At 38.7% G+C, this 20,460-nt stretch overlaps 1 protein-coding gene across 2 annotated transcripts in view; it reads right to left on the bottom strand.

Moving 5' to 3' along the window:
- Positions 1-334: 334 nt before the first annotated feature.
- Positions 335-20,460, bottom strand: part of RAP1B (RAP1B, member of RAS oncogene family) — a 51,646-nt gene continuing 31,520 nt past the window's right edge. For both annotated transcript variants that reach the window (XM_069081038.1, XM_069081047.1), the window contains exons 2-8: positions 19,714-19,800; positions 18,594-18,662; positions 15,362-15,418; positions 13,834-13,974; positions 3,271-3,414; positions 2,550-2,665; positions 335-1,662 (exon numbers count right to left, since the gene is read on the bottom strand). In XM_069081038.1, coding sequence (XP_068937139.1) covers positions 2,579-2,665; positions 3,271-3,414; positions 13,834-13,974; positions 15,362-15,418; positions 18,594-18,662; positions 19,714-19,770 — 555 coding nt within the window. In that variant the 5' untranslated portion in view covers positions 19,771-19,800 and the 3' untranslated portion in view covers positions 335-1,662; positions 2,550-2,578. The remainder of the gene's footprint in view (positions 1,663-2,549; positions 2,666-3,270; positions 3,415-13,833; positions 13,975-15,361; positions 15,419-18,593; positions 18,663-19,713; positions 19,801-20,460) is intronic.

Below are 20,460 nucleotides of genomic sequence, written 5' to 3'. Positions count from 1 at the left end.
ACATAAGTCCACGTCATTTAAAGACCTTTATAACCATAAAATGCTAAGTATAACTTCATTCTATATAAAAACAATAAAGTAACACGTGTCAAAGTTATTTGTTACTGCCTACCTACACTGTTCAAAATAACTGCCAGACATTACCAAAAACCATTCATATATATAAGTGATATTGCTTGAGTTACAAAATGCTTTCCCAGGGAAATTTAAAGGTGGCTATGTGGACACTCAAACATTACTAAGCAAAATATGACATCTTCCATTCCTGCCATTACTGAGAACTTGGCTTGCCCAAATGTTAAATTATGAAACCACACTGTGCAGAATGCACCCATTGCATTTAAAAAAGTTAAACCCATATTTATTTACTAGCACTGTTAAAACATTACACAAAACATTCAAGTGGCAGATAATTAGAATGCAAGCCCTTGCATGGCAATCCAAATTTATTGAACTACTGATGCTAAGTTATACAAAATTGCACCACTTTAATTAAGGCTTTTAGTTTACATTTGGCCACCTCAAAGTAGTTGTAACATTAGGTTGGTCAATTTAAATACTGTGGCTCCCTGTTGGATAGACACACAATCTTTACACCCAAACGTGAAATGCATACAAAGCAACAAGGCATTGTTAAATAAATCAGCCCAAAGTTTTAGTTACTGCAACTTAGGCCCTGTGACCAATTACACATGATTAGAATTACTGCCCACATTCACATCCACAGTACTCTTCCACCACCATTTAACACCTCAACCAAAACGTTACACATGTGAAACAATCACTAACAGGCAAAAGTACGAAACCTGCATATTTGGTATTGCAAATACACTTATGCATGAGCAAGCAAGGGATTCACAGTGAGAATCTACAGCTGCAGAAGCCTGGAAATGATTTACAAAATTGTTAAATCATTAAAAAATTATCTGAAAATATACACTTCTTGTTGTAGACCCCCACTGTACACACAACTATAAACATTGTTCCCTATGTAAACAAAAAAGGAAACATACAAAAAAAGATTGAAAAGTCTGGACATTTCCTTCCCAACAGATATTAAAGGCAACGTCTTTTATCTAAGACATGATACTGAGAGGACTATCTTATTTTTAAAGACAAGATCACTGTCTCCACAGGTTTTTCAAAAAATTAAAAAAACTATATAGCTGTGTTAATCAAAGCGCTTTTGTACAATGATGATGACCTTGTATTTCTTTAAAAAAAAATTACAATAAGCTACAAATATCAAAGAAGCAAAGTTATCTGGAGTAGTCTATAGAGGAGCTCTTTGGACTTTCTTTTATTAGGCTAAAATAGTGGTGCTTTTAGGATTTACATTATTGTACTCTCCAATAGAAAGCATGGGGCGTGTTAAAGTATACAGTACACCATTTTCATACATGTACAACATTGGTGGATGAACAATGTCTCTTAGCAATAACACTGGATGTAGCCTCTGGTTTGACCAGCTGCATACTCAGACTATTATAAGTAAAAATCTCTTGTGACACGGCAAAGTGATTAGAATGTGCAAACTGATAGAGTAGCTTTCATCCACTTCGTAAAGGGTACCACCACAGGAAAGTCCGCTTAAGATGTTGGTAGGTTTAATAAAGTTGGAATGCTGCTGGCACTGTTGAATTGGGCAACAGTTCTTCAGACCTGAAAGAGCAAAGAAATGACCTGATGAAAAGATCTGCAGAACAGCAGGCCCAAGGATCACGTTTAAACAGTGACAAAAAAGGGCTACCCTATCCTTTTTAATCCTTCGGTACTTATGATATCTATTTGTAGAGTTAATGTGCAAACTTCTGAGAAGTTTTTCTTACTGTCTAAGCTTCACTCATCATGATTTGGCACCATGAGCTGTCAATGTGGTAAAGAAATAAAACTGGATTTTTATTTACAAGTCCTGCTTAAGACACTACACCTCTATGGACTTGGGCAAGCCAAACTGAGACTGAGCTTCTCCATTTCAGTTCTATATCTTGTTATCACAGGAAACAGTTTTCAATATTTCATACTTTACACAAGGTTGAGGTCTATATTTCTCAACATCTAAACATGATCCTAAACATTTCTTTAGGGTTAAATGCAAAGTTTTGGCACAGAACATAGCAAATAAATTTAAATGAACTATCAAAGAATGTGAAATCATATGACAATACTTAAAGGGTATTCTCCCTAAAAAGTGCAATTAACTAGAATGCTTGAAAAAAACCTCACCAAAACCATGACTATTGAAATGCATGTAACTAGGAGACAAATAAACATCAGTAATATTTAAGGATAGAAAAAAATTTAGAAAGATTTCCAGTAAATGTTTTGGTGCCTGAATGATTAAGCTTCAGCTATTTGGGGGATCAACACCTCATCCTTGCCACTTGCCAGATATGCCCTCTTGCTTTGCTCTGCTGGTGAAATACCACACTAGTTTAATGATCATTATTTTTGAGATTAAAAAACAAAACTCTTTCAGTTAGGTTCTCGATGTAATAGCACTTTATGAGACTAAAGATGAAAGGTGAAAGAAGTATGACTGGACATACCTGGCTCAGAGCTACAATGCATCTGTATATTAAAGCAATTGACACGATGACTTTTTACGTGCCTTCCCAGGCACTGGAGTTTTTCTGTTAATTTGCCGGACTAGGTCATAAAAGATCTGCAAACACAAATGTGTGATTCAGTTGACAAATAAAAAAAATAACACATGATGAGTTCATTATATTATAACTGACCCAAGAAAGCAAACACATTTATTTTTAACAACATGAATGTAAAACTAAGTATTACAGCAGCCAAGTTTCTCTGATAGCTCTAAGACATCCGGAAGAGATCACCCAATTCAACTAGGATGTTGTCTAGGACTAGAAATTTGGCATTCCAGGGGAATATTTATAGTCTCTTTTAAAAGAGATCTAAGGAAAGAATTCCTTCCCCTGATGTTTCATCATCTGTTCTCACAGGCTATGCCATCGAAACTCCATCTCTGCTAGACTTGACCCACGGGAGTCTACTGGTGCTGGAGGGTAGGCTGCTGGAAGACAAACCCAGCAAATTCAGAGAGGATCACCACCAAGTTGCCCTCATGAGGATGACATTTTGGCCACTGTCTCTTATCCTAAGCTGCAGTATGAATTCAGCAGAGGAAGCATCCATACCAACAAATCACTGATCCTTGGAGTACTGAGGTGTAAGGAAAAAATCCTAAAAAAAAAATCTTTAAAAACTTCTATTGAAATCCTCGAAGCACAGGTGTCATCTTACCTCATTAACATTTATCTTGGATTTAGCAGAAGACTCTAAGAACGCACAGTTGTTCCACTGTCTTGCTAGGTTCTGTCCTTGCTCTTTCCCTACAACCCTTTCATCTTCCAGGTCACACTTGTTACCAACGAGGATCATCGGCACCTGAAGAGTCATTTTTGAGAGATTTGTCAAATGGACCCCAACAAATAGCAAAAGAATGAAGATCTTAAAAGTTTTAAGTCCTAAGCTTTTAAACCTAAGTTTAGACCAAGCAGGCCTCTAAAAGGACCACTCCTCTTAGAAACATCTTCACTACAGGTATCTGTAGCATTTGGAGTTAAGAAGCACCTAGAGATCATTTTGTCCAACTACCTTCACTTTATAGACGAGGAAACTAAAACCAGAAGAGAAATGACATCCTTGACACCACACAAGTAGTAAATAGCACAGCTGGAAATCAAACCCAGGCCTCATGACCAAATTCAGAACAGTTTCTATCATACCCTATCATTTGGCATGTTTTAAAAGTTGATTTATTTTTTTATTTGGATTGTAACAAACTAAGTATCTGAGATCACACAGCTTCTTAATTGATTTAACAAGACAAAGCCACTGGTATTTCTGGTCAATGAGATAATGTATTTAAAGCACCCTGGACAATATACAGCACTCTGTATAAATATTAATTATGAACAATAATTATCCAAGCATCTTTGTAGTTTTTTTCCTTCCGCATGATTTACATTTATTTACATTATTTACCTAATAAGCTCCAAGTACTATAGCTATTCCCTTTTCTGTTGCAAAAGACAGAGAGAGGGCTCCTGCCCACAGCTGGCACCTTTGCTGCAACGTCCTAATACAAGATCAAAGCTAGTGGCTTTAAAAAACACGAAGTGCCTTTCCTGCTACGCTGTTCCACAGCCGCGTAGACCGTTAAGAGGAATATGATCAATGTCAAGGCGAGTGTGGCAAGCCCTCTCCCCCCGCCGCTATGCTGCCTGATTGTGGCAAGCCCTCTCCCCTCCCAGATAAGAACTCCGTTTCTGCAGTAGGGCTACACTTCAGAAGACTCACAGCAGTGCGTTCTCTCTTGAGCCTGAAGTGAAGAAGTAGGCTTATTGTGTGCCACTAAACTCATATGTGCCTACATATATACTTGAATAATCTAGTCAGAAAATTCAAGTGATTATGTAATGGTTAGTAAAATGATAGAAAAAAACGACCCATTTCAACTCCCACCCCAGAAGTGCCTGCCAGCTGTTGTTAATAGTTATTGAACTGTATCTCCAATACACAAATAACAAGCACACCATTTGTAAATATCTGACTTGCCCATCCCCATTGCTGGAACTCTTTGTTGCTATGATGGGAACCAATTCATATGAGTTAGTTTCTAGATACTCTAGGTTAGTTTCTCGACGCTCTGGGTTCAGGAGTCGAAGAAAGGAAGAATGCATAAAGAACAGGACTATCTTGAATTCTGGGGTCAGATGCCATGTGTTTGGCCTGCTAATGGTTGTTAAGGAATTGCCCCCTCCCCTGCTCCCAATCATTAAACGTTTACTAAACTGAAGCGTATATGCTTTCATATTGCTAAAAATAAGAATTTGGATCAACTGGCCTCCACTTCCAAGGAGTTTACTTTCTAATACAGAGAGACAACACACATGGGAAGTTTCCAGCTGCACGTCAGATGGACGAGCCCCACTGTCCTAAGAGTGTGGAGGTAAAGTAGACAGCCATCTATTAATCATACTGGTTTCTGATACCAAACTATTTGACAGTGCTGAGGGTTTTGGTGGAAAGAACTTTCTTTGACAGGCCTTTGGTAGCCGTGACTCCCCTCATGATTGGCTATAAGGGCTGAGTCAGCATGACTACTTCTGGGGCTTGGGCTCAGTGGCTATCTCAACCAGGCTCTGATGGGAAGCTGATGGCTCAACCTTGACTCCCTGTGGGTGGGCAGGTGGTTTCAGGGGGGATGAGGGACCTCCCTTGGATGGCAAAAACCAGTGGGGGTGGACGGCTGCTGTTACCAAGGCGCCCATCAATGACTGTTGGTCAGTGGTTTGTGATGCTGCAGGCATAGATACCCTTTCCCCACAAAGGTTACAAAGGCTGAACTGGAAGGTTTTCAAAAATATTTAAAAATGTTCCTTTGACTGGCCCTGTGCCTAGAAAAGGAGGAAATCCCTCTTCTTCCTAACACTGTTCTGTGCCCAGAGAAGGGAGGAAACTACTTCTTCCTAAACTGTATGGCCTTCCTGTTTCTAGAACTCAAGTTCAACTGCTTCATGGATTAAATAGGCTTTTGTGGGCTAGCCTGGAAACCTAACCATAATTTACAACATCTTTTCTTTGAATAAAATGCATTTGGAATCCTATTTAAATGACTTGAAATTTTCTTTTTGCAACATAATCCTCGTAAATTGGGGACTGCCTATTCATTCACAATTATATGCCCTCCCCACCTCCCTGCCCCCTGCAGTCTGCTCTAATACAACTAGCTGGGATAAAATTCAGAGATTATTCTGGACCAGAGAAGCAAAGATACTTTGAGAGAAAAAACTTTTGAATGTAGTCAAAGAAAATAAAGATTAAAATCTAGCTCAATAGTAGAAAAGGCTTAGCTGAAGTTAAAAACCAAAAAAAAAAAAAAAACAAAAAACAAACCCCAAACAACAACAACAAAAAAACAACCAAAACCTCATAAAAGGAGTTTGAGATGGAAGGAAGGGTCAGTCTGCATTAAATCTTAAGTCTAGCAGTCTTTTAGGATAAAAGCAAAAGTTTATTTCCAAAGGATTATTCAGAGTCCAGCCAGCAAGCTAGACAAATCAGATAAAAATTAGGCAGGACTTAGAAATGAAAGGGGAGGCTTGTTGAACAGTCTCCCATAAAAAATGAAAATATACCAAACCAGTATGTTTAGGAGGAGACTTGGCAGTGAAAAAAAAACAACACTTCCCCCTCCACTTATAGTTCAAGGCTAATTACTTCTCCACGTTCCTTCATTGTTTTAAGTCTGCTCAATCATCAATTCTTTCTGCTGCTCCCAACTTGCCACTGTAACGTCCCTCCAGCAGAGGTGAGGTCTCACCACACTGGGAACAAGGTTACTCCCTCTCCTAGCTTTACCAGCCTGTCCTTCCTAAGCATGATCAGCTTCACTTTGACTTCTCCCCAGTCCCATGACAACTTGGTTCTTCCCTCTAATAGTTCCTCCTCCTGTGCCTTTAGAAAAGCTCTTCCTATATTCTTAGACTTCTTCATATGCTGAATGTTTCCAAACACTCCTGCCTCCCTGCTTTTAACTTTTTTCTAAAGACACCAAATCCCTCAACAACCTTCTTCGTACTGGAACCTATGCTTTCTTCCCCGGGGCAGGCCAGTAGAAGCTGATGTAAGTTGTCCTCCATAGCTGCTGGAGTAACACACCTCTACTGGGAATCCGACAATCCTTCCTCTTCCAAAGTCCATGTAATCACTGATGCACACTCTCTCCCAACCATCCTTGTGGTAATCTTCTGCCAATGCTCCTCGTCTCCAGGTCACTGTTTGTAAGGACTTGGGCACCCAGACCACAATCTCTCCCCTCACTACCTCTAAATTCCAATATCATACTTACGGGCTTCAACGTTTATGTGCTTAGTGACTTAATACCCCAACCAGCGGTGGGGAACCTGCAGCCTCAAGGCCACATGTGGCCTTCTAGGTCCTTAGGTGTGGCCTGAGTCCAACTTTTACAGAATAAATCCTTTTATTAAGGGGATTTGTTCTGTGAAATTTGGATTCAGTCAAAAGGCTGCACTCGAGGACCTAGAAGGCCACATGTGGCCTCAGATTCCCCACCCCTGCTCTAAGCTGACAAATGGCCAACCTCCTTAACTTCACTGATCTATATACAACACTTGAGAGCTCAGCCTCACAAACTGCACAACCTTGCTAACTTCCCGCATGGCTTACAACAAACCTAATTTATGTCCCAACCCTGACTTCCAGACTTGCTCTCTCTTCCTATTCCTAGAGTTCATTTTTTCTGCTACTCTGGCTCCATAATACCTAGTCTTGACTCCTTTCTAGCCCAGACCTTTCATTATTTCCAACCTGCTAATTCCCAAGCCTGGGTTACCCCTAAAATTTAATTCTTCCACTCCTATCCTACTTCACCCACTACAAATTTTAGGTGTATAAAATTTTAGGACACTCTTTAGCATTCACAGAAACTGAGCCGAAAGGGCCCTCAAGTGCCTGTCTTTCCTACTGAGACTCAAAACAAGAGTTTCCTATACATCTAACAAAAGCATGATGACAGGGAATCCACGACTTCCTGAGGCAGTGTATTCAATTGTGGACGGCTCTAAGTGTTAAAGTTTTTATGTCAAACAACTTCTACTCACGACCCCTAGCTTTTCTCCTCAAACATGACACCTGTAATGTTTTACTTCCGAGTATTTTCCCAGCTATTCCTCCAACTAGTCATTCCTTCCAGCCCACTTATTGACCCCTACAACCCATATTTTTGGTTTACAATCTTCCTTTACTGAAGCCCGGATGAGTTTCTTTATTTCTCCAAAGTTCTCAGTCATACAGCCTATTTCTCTAATCAACAAACTATGCTACTTTTGTGGAGTTTTTCTGAATATTTTCATCCTCATTCAAGACTTCAAGGCTCTCCCTCCTTCCATTCTCTCAGCTGATGGCCTTGCCCCACCCACCCCCTCAGGCGACTACTGTGTCTTCCTTCACCCATCCTGCACAAAGTAATCCATTTCCTTGCCAAGGCAAACCTCTCCACATGCAGAAGAGGTGATCCTATTCATTTTGTCTTCAGGAGATCACTCCTTCTATTCTCCCCATTCTTTCACTTATCTTCACTCTTTCCCTGATGCTTTCATACTGTTTACAAATAGCCCATGGTCTCCCCCATCCTCAAAAACCCCTTAACTTGATCAGGCCATCTGGGCTGTCATCCTACATCCTTCCTCTCCTTTTCATGGCTAAACTGTGTGAAATGGCTGTCTACACTCAGTGACTCCACTTTATTTCTTCTTGTTCTCTTAACTCTCTGTAGCCTGACTTCTGACCTCATCATCCAAATGCATCAATGATCTAACTGCCAAACCTAATCGGTTTTTTTTTCTAATCCTCAACCATCTTGAACTCTCTGCAGCCTCTGATCCTGCTGATCGCTTTCTTCTCCTGGATATTCGTATCCTTCTAGGTTTTTGAGACCTAAATATCCATACCGACACCCCACTCCCATTTAGATCGCATGCCTACTTTACAGAAAGTACTGGATGAGTCCATTCAGTAGAAACTTTCTAGAAATTTCCTAATAATTTTATTTATTTAATAAAAATTTATTATATATTTTAATTTTAACTTAAATTTAAATTTTTATTTATAGAATTATATTATAAAATATATAAATTATATATAAAATATATAATTATATTTATTTACATAAACATTTTATTATATAAAAATTTCTTTAATTTTATTTAACAATTTAAATTTTCTAGTAATAGTAATTTTCTAGAAAATTTCTTCCCAACTTTCCAGTCATACAGCCTATCTCCTTAATTCATTTACTCTCCCATGCTGTTCTATCTCTAGCTCTCCTCCTCCTGTCTGAACACTCCTCAGTTAACTTTTGCTGGATCTGCATCCATTAAAAGACCATTAACTTCAGGCATTTTGTCAGCTCTATGCAGACTACTCTCAGATCTCTTTGTCCAGCCCTAACCTCTTGACTTCCATTCTTATGTTTCCAATTGCCTAATGGGATGTCTCAATCTGATTTTTCTGTTACCTTAATTCAACATACCCCAAAGTGAACTCAGTATCTTCCCCCTCCAAACCTTTTCCTCTTTCTAACTTCCCTATTAGTATCCAAGGCAACATAAACCTCCCAGGCTTGCAACCCAGGAGTCATTGTAGACACTCCATTCTCACTCTCCATATGCAGTCGTGTACCAAGCCCTGGTGTTTCTATCCTTCTTACCTTGGTAACGTTTCTTGTATACTCCTCTTCCGACGTTGGAAACACCATGATCCAGACCTCCAGATCTCATGCCTGGGTTACTGCAATAGACTGCTGGGTGGTCTCCCTGCCTCAAATCTCCTTCCATTCCAGTATGCCCAATCACTCAACTGTCAAACTGATATTCCTAATGCGAAGGTCCAACCCCTTCCAGGATTAAATGTAAAATCCTGTTTGGCTTCTAAACCAACTTGGCTCCTTCCTCCCTTCCCAGCCTTCTTACACCTTAATCTTCTCTATGTACTTAGCAATCTAGGGACAACTTTGTATCCCAGATCTGCGCATTTTCACTTGCTGTCCCCCATGCCCAGAATTATTCTCCTTCTTCATCAGTGACTCACCTCTGAAAATATCTCTAATTTATACTGTCTTTATCTTGTTTGTACATTTCTATTTGCATGATGGTCCCTCCTCTCCACACCAGACCATGAGCACTCAGAGCAGGGACTGCTTTTTCCCCTCCCTCTCTTTGTATCCCCAGCACTACCACAGTGCCTAGGGCAGCACAGCAGACACTTAAGAATTGCTGACTTGACTTTCCTCCCCTCCTTTCTCAGGATTTAAAATCTTCCTCCTCCTCATTAAGGCTCATCTACTTGCAACCCTGATTCTATCTCTTCCCAACTCCACTAGAACAAGTTACCAGAGCACGCATTCTAAACATCTTTCTCTCTTCTAGCTCCACCTCCATCTACTGTGTTCTTCCACAGCCAAACTTCTCGAAAAAGCTGCGCTTACCGCTCTCTTCGACCCCTTGCAATCTGGCTTTCTTTGTCCCCATCATTCTTCTGTAACTGCTTTCTCAAAAGGTTGCTGTGGACCTAATAATCTCAAACCCTAGTACGTCCACTGAACGAACCTGTGCTGCCACCTTAGTTTCAAAGATACCATGTCCCTTGTTTTGTCATCTCTTCTTCCTCCTTCTGGACCCCTTAATATGAATGTTCCAAGGTATAATACTTAGTTTTTGTTTCCACAGCTTTATCCAATACCTTTAGCTAAATGACTCAAATATTCCTATCTTGAACTGCTTAGCAAACCTGTGCCTCCAAATTCCTACAGGACTTCTCCACCTGAATTTCCCATTGAATTCTCATGTTCAACTTGCCAAAACTATGTCTCCTCTGCTGCCAGCTCCTTCTGGAGGGGCCTTCGGCTCCTGGTACCTCCTTACCCTATTTAACATCTCAACAACCTATGGCCTGCTCATGCTTCTCCATAAAGTTCCTCTCCCTTCATTCTCCTCCTAACTCCCTCTGATTTTCTGGACTTCAAAATTATAACTTCTCTACTGCTGGCTAACATCCGCCAGTGCCTGGGGACTCCTTGTCTATCAGTTCTGTGGCCAGTTCAACCTGAAACATTCCTAAGACCTGCCCTTTTCTCCCATGGTTGAGTTACTTCTGCAAGTACTGAAATACTTCTGTATTCGTGGAAAGGCCCAGACTGCCTTGACTTCAAAAATATGCCCAGTGCGGGGTGTTTCCCCAACGCTGCTTTTCTAGCTCCTGTTTGGGTTGTCTTCTCCCACGATCACATAAGCCTCCTTGAGAGCAGGGACTGTCCTCCTTTATGCTTGTATTTGTATTTCCAGTTGCTTTATTAAGCATATTAATGAACATATTAAGCATTTAATAAATGCTTGTTTCCTTCCTTCCACAGAAACCTGTCCTCCAATAGATTAATTCCTCTTTTACTAATAATGTCTGACCCTAGTGTCCCATATCTGGAACCTTAATGTGAACTCTTCCTTCTTCCTCACCTCTCCTATTAAGTCATTGAATGCTTTCAATTGTACCCCAACATCTCACATCTATCATATCTACTGCTTTAATACTATCGATGGATACCCATTTGCACGGACTATTTCAACAGCCTCCTAACATACCTTCCTGTTTTCCCCTGCCTCTGTCCCTCAATGCCAATAATTCATTATTCATAGATCTGGGCCTAGTTCCCTCCAAGGCCCTACTGCAAACAGAACACATTTCTAATTTTGTGTGGCATTTCAGACAGTAACCAGCCTGATCTCAGAAGGATAAATCTCGGCCATACACTTCATGTTACAGCCAAGCCTGACTTTGTTGTTCCACTTACATATTTCTAGGCTCTTGCCTGATGAATTCCTATGGTCACCAACTCAATGCTGTTTCTTCCAGGAGGCAACCTCTCCACTTGTAATTACAAGTGCCCTGCACCCCCACCTAACTCAGCTCGGATTACCTCTCACTCCCATCTTTCATGCAATAATTACATTATCTATAGTACTGTATACGCCATGAGCTAATACTAATCTCTGAACTTCACTGGGACTAGTAATATTTTATCTAAATGACTTATTTCAACTAGCCCTCATGCTTCATGTTCTGTACAAAGAGGTACCTAATGCTTCAGTTCTAGACCTTTCCAGATAAATAATTTAAAAGGTTCAATTGTACCATCTTAGCTATAAGAGACAGAAAACAGAACACTGAAGTGCACAGAGTCCTAACAGTTTAACAGAATCTTAAAATTTTGAGATGTGACAGCACCAAATAAATGTTCATGATAATAGCAGAGCCAACATAAATAACCATACAATAAGTGCACCAGGCAAATTTTCAGTAAAAATATACAAAATTAATGTTAAACTTGCTTTTTGCTTATGAGGTCATTAATTAGAGCTTAAGGTGTAGAAATGTGAAAAACCAAAAAAAAAAAAATGGTGATAATTCGATAGCAAATATACTTTCTGGAGAAACTAAACCTGTTCTTATATGTAACTTCAGTATCCAATAATTCATTTATGTAGAAAAATGAATTAACCAAAAATTAGCTAGATACTTTAAAAAGGGGAAAACAATTATTCATGAATCATTTCAGGAAAACATACTAAAACTATATGAAAGTTAATATGAAATAAATAATAGCAATTTATATACAGTGCTTTTTAAGGTTTACAATATGTTTACTCACACTCAATCTTCACAATAATATTATGAATTATTTTGTTTGGTCATTTCAGACAAGCCTGATCTTTTGTGACCCTGTCTGGGGTTTTCTTGGCAAAGATTCTAGATTGGTTTGCCATTTCCTTCTCCAGCTCATTTTATAGATGAGGAAACAGAGGCAGAAAGGGTTAAGTGCCTTGCCCAGGGTCACACAGCTATGAAGTATGTGAAGAAGGGGCATCTTCCTGACTCCAGGTCCACAACTCTATCCAAGTATTTGTTTTATTTTGCAAGTTGAGGAAAACAAGGTTTAACAGAACCTAAAGGATCTGCCTTTGATCCTGCAGAGCTGGCAATCAAACTCAAGTCTTCTACAAGTCTAGTGGTCTTTCATGCACCATCAGCAAGCAAAGAATAGAAAATTTTGGCCCACTAAACCTCGATGTGACTGGAAGTAAAACAGTAAGTAAATAGGTTCTAAGAATTAATCTAAGGATTATTTCCCATACTTTGAGTTAATTCAATACCTTTCTGTCTTGACAATCTAAATAAAACATATACTGTTAAATCTATAGCATTTAACTTAATTGAAACAATTTAACTCTTAAATTTTGGCTCATACTGTCTTTAAAGCCTTCTCTCCTTTTAATATTAATAATAGATTTTAAAACGATGACACCAAAGTTAAGAAAAAAGTGAAAGTACTCCTATAAGGGGACTAAAAACTGATTCGGGTTTTAAGAAAACCAAACTACCATATGGAAAATTTAATTTCAGGTAGTTTTTAGGGAAATAAGTTAACTTTGGAAACAAATATAAACTTTAAATCCAAAATTAGGTTCGTATATTATATATTTAAAGCTGGAAGAGAACTTAAAAGCCACTAGATCAAACATTCTATTTTATAGATAATAATGGAAATGGTTAGCATTTACATAGCACTTTAATGTTTGAAAAATGCTTTATGTATATTACCTTCATTTGATTTTCACAACTATAAGGCAGATGCTATTTACATATGAGAGAATAAAACCCAGAGAGATTAGGTGACTTGCCCAGGGTCACAGTATAAAGAGGGGGTAAGATTTAGAGTCTTGACTTCAAGTCTAGAGAAATACTGACTATACCTGATGACCTTTTAACTCTTGTTAAATTGAACAAAATGTTTATCATGGGAAAAAGAATGAGTGCAAGAAGGCATCACGGTGATAGCTGAGCCCATTACTATTTTTAAGTTTGTAACAGAAGAGTGAGAAATCAAGATTTACTCCTCTCTCTTCCTATCATGCCTAAGCTTACTATATTATATCAATTTTATAGGAGAAAAACTGTTCACTTGTACTTTAAGCCTCAAAGTGAAAACTTTTATAATTGAGAAAATAAGGCTCTGCTGGGTTTTACTAAGAACCTGCTACAAAATCCCTTACTCTGGCAGGAATAAGTTTCGGGCATTATCTTGGTCTTAAGAAATGGCATTAAAAAATGCCAATGCTAACATCCTTTGCAAATAAATAAGTGGTTATACTTTATAAGACACCACATTTTAAAAATAATTTATATGAGATTTTAAAATAAAACTAACACATTTGGAAGTCATCTTACATCATCAGTGTCTTTAACTCGAAGTATCTGTTCTCGAAGATCTTGTAAATCATTAAATGTGGACTGTGCTGTGATGGAATAGACCAATGCAAAGCCTTGTCCATTTTTCATGTACAAATCTCTCATTGCCGTAAATTGTTCCTATGGTAGAGGGAAAAAACAATAAAATATAATACTGTCTTCTTGACAACTGATCTGACTGCTCTAGAGTTATCAATAAAACTGTGATCATACCATACAATATTTCTTTAAAATCTGAGAAACAAATTTTGAGAAATATTATTATTATATTATTTACAGTTGAAATTAAGCATGTAACAGGAAGATACTCAAATGGGGAGCAAATTATCTTTATCTCCAAAAGCATTTATTTTATTATTAGTTTTGCTTTTTTGGAGGGGGGAAGTCAGGGTAATTGGGGTTAAGTGACTTGTCCAAGGTCACACGGCTAGTATGTGTTAAGTGTCTTGAGGCTGGACTTGAACTCAGGTCCTCCTGACTCCAGGGCTGGGTGCTCTATTCACTGTGCCACCTAGCCGCCCCGAAAAGCATTCATTTTAAAGGTAACTAGAACTTAGTATCATTAGGAGGAAAGCAACTCGATAATTCTATTTAAATATCTGACAGCTACTAGCTACTATAGGGAAAACTATACCTAAGGACTGTTAGACACCAAGCCATCCCCTATAGACTACATTTACCATTTCACCTGATATGAAGGAAACGAAAATTTTCTATCAATCAAACATTTATTAGGTGACTATTTAGTTAAGTACTGTGGTTGTAAAGGCACAGTGAGGTAGGCAGTATATACAGATAGCTGGACCACTGATACCAAATCCAGTACTTTTCCCACCCTAACACACCTCCAATTATACTAGCAAATTTCTAACTCCATTGCATTTTCACTTTTAACACTAAGGCTAAATCAGTCATTATTTAAGACTTCTCTTCCCAACAGGATCAGTTTTTAGGACATAAAAGGACCTTCCTTAGCAGAATTGTCATTCAAACCCAGGTCTGTAAGACCCCAAAGCCCAATGAGCCTTACTTCTAAGGTATTTTCCCTTTTAGTAAAATGTACTCTTATTAAATAATATAAAGATGTTTTTGACTTGCTGATCAAAACCATCTATGAATTAGAAAATAAGTTCTGGACCAAAGAGTCTGAAGCACAAAATGCACAAAACTAGGGGATCAGCGAATTAGCTTTTTTGTTGTTTTGATAAATTCATTTCAATAAAATTAGTTTCCTCTACAATCTTAAGTACTTTATGCATTTAAATACACTGTTTTGAAGATGGGTCCAGAGGTCTGACCTGACTAGTATCTCAGCCAATGTAAGAACTTGGCCAAATAAACTGAATTCTGACACGCGTGGTCCTGCCACCTAGGCGCCCCAGACACGCATGTTCTACTACTCCATGCTGCCACTATAAGAAATGTACGAGGAACAATCCAGGAATAACAGAACTGTTAAGAACATCAGTGTCATGGCTGATAAAAACCAAACCAAAGCTGCCCGTACCGTGCCTGCGGTGTCCAAGATCTCCAGCATGCATTGTTGGGCATCAACTTCAACTTGCTGTTAAAAAAGCACAAACAAAACCCGGTTTTATGAGAACCATTCCCATACATAGGATAACACTTTAAGTCACTCAACATTTATTAAGCACTTACTATTTGCATAAACACAACAAATCCAACAGTTCCTGTGTCCTCAAAGCTATTCTATCAGGATAGAATATACACATAAGCATCTACAAAAGAGATCAAAGGGGATGGGGGAGAGGTGTTGCTATATTTTTCTATATAATGAGGAAGTTAATGAATAGCAGAAATACCAGCTAAGTTTTAAAAGTATGTTAAAAGTCTTGTGGTAGAATACTTAGGAAGCATATTTAGAGTGTTTTTGGGCTGAGAAGAAGGGGAAGGAAAATATATCATTATCATTAAGCACCATATTTCCTCCCTTTTCATATCATGTCCTCTCTTTACCTAGGGTGACCATGTGAAAACTCTTGTCTATAAACTTATAATTAAACGATAGTTAGAAACAAGGGGGAGGGGGACACAAGACAGTTGCTAGCTGGTCAAAGTTTCAGATCTTCACTTATTTCTGATGGAGCAATACTGATACTTTGAAGGGACAATCTCCCTAAATACTAAAACTGCAATAAATAAATAAAATCATTCTTAAGGCACACTATCACTAAAGTAGAGTTTTTACCTATAGTTCACCACCCCAGATCTAATTCTGTTCATGTCACTATCCCGACATATTCTTATGTTTTTTGTGAGTGATTTAAAAATTATGAATAAAACTTTGTACAAGAGAGTCTGAAGAACATTGCTGAAGTTCCCAGGCTCTAGGCTCCACATCCGTAAAGGAAGGGAGATTTGGACTAGATGCCTCTGATGTCCCTTTTCCAGCTCTAAATCTATGAGCCTAGTTCATAACACTCTAACTCTTCCTGTTCTTAAGGAGACATTGTAAACAGAATTTCCTATCTTTGCAAGGTACTTAAGCATTTTCCTTCTTATCCTATAGACAGATCTTTGGTAGAAAAGCAGGCAGCCAGCGAACAGCAGCTACCCAATGAATCCCATCGCTACAACTCCTCCCCTTTCTTCTGAAGAAGTATCCTGGGGTCCTACAGCAGTTATGGAAGGAAGAGGAACTTTTAAGTATTTCCTTGACCTAGGTATTCCTTCAAGCATTCATTAAGCATGTTTGTGTCAGGTGCTGTATAAAACAGCTAAATCAGGTGCCAATTCCTGCTAACAGTAGATGGTGATACTGTTTTCTTCAGGTTGTACTGACAACTCAGAATGTTTACAATTGGTGAAGATATGTGACTTTGATCACTTAGCAACTGTCCTAGCCAAAATGAAAACCATTCTTGCCTTCGAGGAGCTTACGTTCTACTGGGCATGTACATAAATATGCAAAGGACACAAAAGACACAAAAGAACATGTATACATTTAAGGACATTCAAAACAATTTTCCGGGAGGGGGGGGGGGCAGGGGAAGGACACAATCACCTGAAGAAGAGAGGTTAGGCAAAGTACAAAGGTGGTATTTGAGCTGTGAAAGAGAAGTCAGAGACTCAACAAAGGCAGAGGTCAGGGGGCCTGGAAACAGTGATGAATAATCTCCTCACCTTACTCCGAAAGGCTGGTCAACTACATAATAGCCAAGTGAGGTGAGAAGTGATTGTTTCTCACAACCACCACTTAAAAGTATCTAAACATTCTTCCTAGGCTATCATATCTTAGTATCTGGGGAGATCACAGCACAAAGTATCTGACTTCCATTTAAAAGCAAAACCAAAAAACCTCATTAAAAAATCCTAAACATAAACACACAGTTATTTTCACATGCACACAGCAGAACATGAAGAAGCTTCTAAGTGAAACCACGAGCCTCCATTTCATACTTTCTTCTTAAAGAATATAGTAAATCTTACATGTTTTTCTAAATGCCCTGTATGTCCATGCTTCCTCCTTTTTTCTTTTGCACTGCTACCCCTCCTGCCCCCCTCCACCCCCTGGAAATAGGAATGCCAAGCAAAACCAATCCAGAGTGGCCACATCCACAACGCTTCTGCACCTTGTGTCCACCGCGTCAGCCAGAAGGGAGGAAGCCACCATGGAGTCCCAGGAGATGTGGCCAGTCAGTGCATTGCTCTTTCACAGATGTTTACATTTACTCTGTTACTCCCCTTACATATGTATTTTTGCTCCTGGTTCTGTTCACTTCACTTATTTTGACCTAGAATGGTCTTCTGTAAATTATGTCCTGTTGTAGTTACAGGGTACATTTTGTTTGGCCATTCCCAAACAGCATGAGAAGTAATCTAAGGCCCAATGACAGGCAATTCTTTTCCTTTCTTTTTTCCTCCCCCTTTCATAATTAGGAAATTTGTTTTGTGATCATCCCTCCCTCCAGTGTTAACCCTCATCCCTGTTGAGCTTCATGTATTTCTATGTGTTTTTTCAAACTTTCCTTTATTCATTTCAGATAAGACAAGACTAAGGGTCTTCTGACAGCCACTCCCCCTCTCCACACTTATATAGTCTTCTTCACAAATACCTCAATGGTGAGAAGAGTGTTTCTAGGCCATTTTTGGGGGGAGGGGAGGGTGGAAAGAGTTGAGTTTTTGTTATCAGGCATTTTACAACCCTCCCCCCACACTAATGTTCCTTGCTTTCAGAGAGTACAATTCTTGGCTAAAATTAACCACTTCCTCTTCTAATCTAGTTATCCTCTCATCTTTAAGAGCTTTTATCTAATTTTTAAATTATCTGCAATCATTTCTTCTAGGTATTCATGTAGGTGTTGTGCAAACTCCATTTTCCCTCTGAGTCTGGGCGTATACCTTTACTAGTCCCTTCTTTTTGTGGACATACAGGGACAGTGAAACATCAGAAAGACTTTTGCACCTGAGATACCCAAACTGGAAAGCGTCACACTTTCCTCATTGATTTCTTGTACTTCACTCAATATAAAATGAATTTTTCTAGAGAAACATTCCATATTCCAGTGATGGAAAACGTGTCTTATTCAGTGAGAACCAGTAATTAAGAATGTTCTTTGTTCATCTAATCAACTTTGCTTAGTCATCACGTCTACTTTGTAAACATTAAACAAACACAAAACTGGAATCAAGTACTAACTTGGAGATAATAAAGCAAAATTACTCTGAAAAACTTTGTGAAGGCCTTTTAATTGTCAAAAGCAGTAACTTCTTCCTACCTTTCTATATGAATCTTCTATCGTAGGATCATATTTTTCAACAAATATTCCTTGAACAAACTGTACGGTCTGTAAAACAATCAATTCAATTAATAAATTTGAGTAGTGTGTGTGTGAAAGAAAGATGATGCTGTGACAAAAAACAGGTGGTTCCTGTCCTAAAGGAGCCTTCTAATATAGGACAGGGGAGAGGAGGGTTATAAAAGCTATAATCTAGGATCTGCATGATAAGAGGAGATGACCTTTTCATGTAGCAAAAGGAATACAAATATTGCATTAGCATCTAAGAAATAAGAAAAACTCCAGAGAAATCAATTCATTTGGGCAGAAACTTACCCAGAGGTAGTAGTTAAGTGACAGAGGTGAGAGTCAAACTAAAGTTCTCTTAACTCTAGAAGCCAATGCTCCTTTCACAAGAATCTGGAAAACAGCTTTCCAAAACAGTGTTTTTCCTTTGGGGGGGGGGTGGGGAGGGAGTGCAGGGACGCACAGAGGTAGATAAAACTGATTTCTAGGAGTGAAATCACCTTCACTTAAACCTATTTTACTCAGTCAATACCACAGCCTTTAATGGCCACATAGATAATATGTAGTCCTTAAGTGTAAAGTCAGGAAATAGACCTGGACAGGCGGTGCGATACAACATGGAACACTGGCTTCTGACTGATCAGGACCTGGGTTAGAATCTCAGCTCTGTCGCTTATCCACTAAGTGGGAAAATCACAACCTTTCTGAACCCCAGTTTCCATTGTCTTATGATGAGGGGGTTCTAAACCTATGACCCTATGTGGTTTGTGTATGGTTCTGAGGGTGAAGGTTCATGTACATTAGATGTTCCAAGGATCCTGTTCTCTTCCCTCGTTTAAATTTTTTATGTATTAAGTTTAAGTAAATTTACTACCAGAAACTATCCCTCCACTTCCCATGACTAATGATAAAATTAAATATCCAGGCATTTATTTTTGGGCCCCTTGATTTTCCAAAATTTGTGTCGATACAAAGCTTGCTTTTGAGTATAACAAGACATTGAAGACTTCAGATGATACACAGATTATATATTCACATATAATCAAAATTTGCTTCAAGATCAATCTATTCCAACATAAATCAAACTACTCACCAGGGCAGACTTTCCAACACCTCCTGAGCCAAGAACAACCAGCTTGTATTCACGCATGGTGGAAGATTGTAGTCAACACTTCAGTGACTAAAATACAAAAAAACCCCCACTATTTAAAAGCATATACAAACAATAACTTGCTATTCACATGTGCTTTGTATTAATTTTAGTTTCTTTACTCAAGACAAAGGACATGAACTCCAGCTACACCATGAATTTGAAAAAAACACCTCTTTGGGGTGGCTATGTGATGCAGTGAATAGAGCGCTGGTTCTCGAGTCAGGAGGACCTGAGTTCAAATCCGACCTCAGACACTTAACATAGAAACTAGCCATGTGACCTTGAGCAAGTCACTTAACTGCAATTGCCCTACCTTCCTCCCACCTCCAAAAAAAACCCAAAACAACAACCCACCTCTTTGCTGTGGCAATAAAGGTTAATAAACTTTGGTACCTTGAGAAACATCAGTTGAGAAAAGAACCCACTCTATTATAAAAAATTATTTGAACGACTGATTCTATTTTTGGTCTTGTCATATAGCTCTCAGGTTTTAGAGAAATACTGCACAAAACTGTTCTTGATTTCAATGTTAGCCAAGTCCTTATCGGGATTACTCAGTGAAGTTGGGTTATCTAAGGAAAGGACCCAAAGTTCCACACACAAGATTACCTCTAGTTGTATCACTAACTGAAACAGGGAAATTAAATTATCACTGAAAACCATCTCACAGCAATCTTAAATTGATGA

Source organism: Petaurus breviceps, unplaced genomic scaffold (assembly GCF_028583685.1).
Source record: "Petaurus breviceps papuanus isolate PSGF00001 unplaced genomic scaffold, PetGlider_PUasm1.0 154, whole genome shotgun sequence".
NCBI classification, from domain to species: Eukaryota; Metazoa; Chordata; class Mammalia; order Diprotodontia; family Petauridae; genus Petaurus; species Petaurus breviceps.
This window is presented reverse-complemented; position numbering and strand designations above follow the sequence as displayed.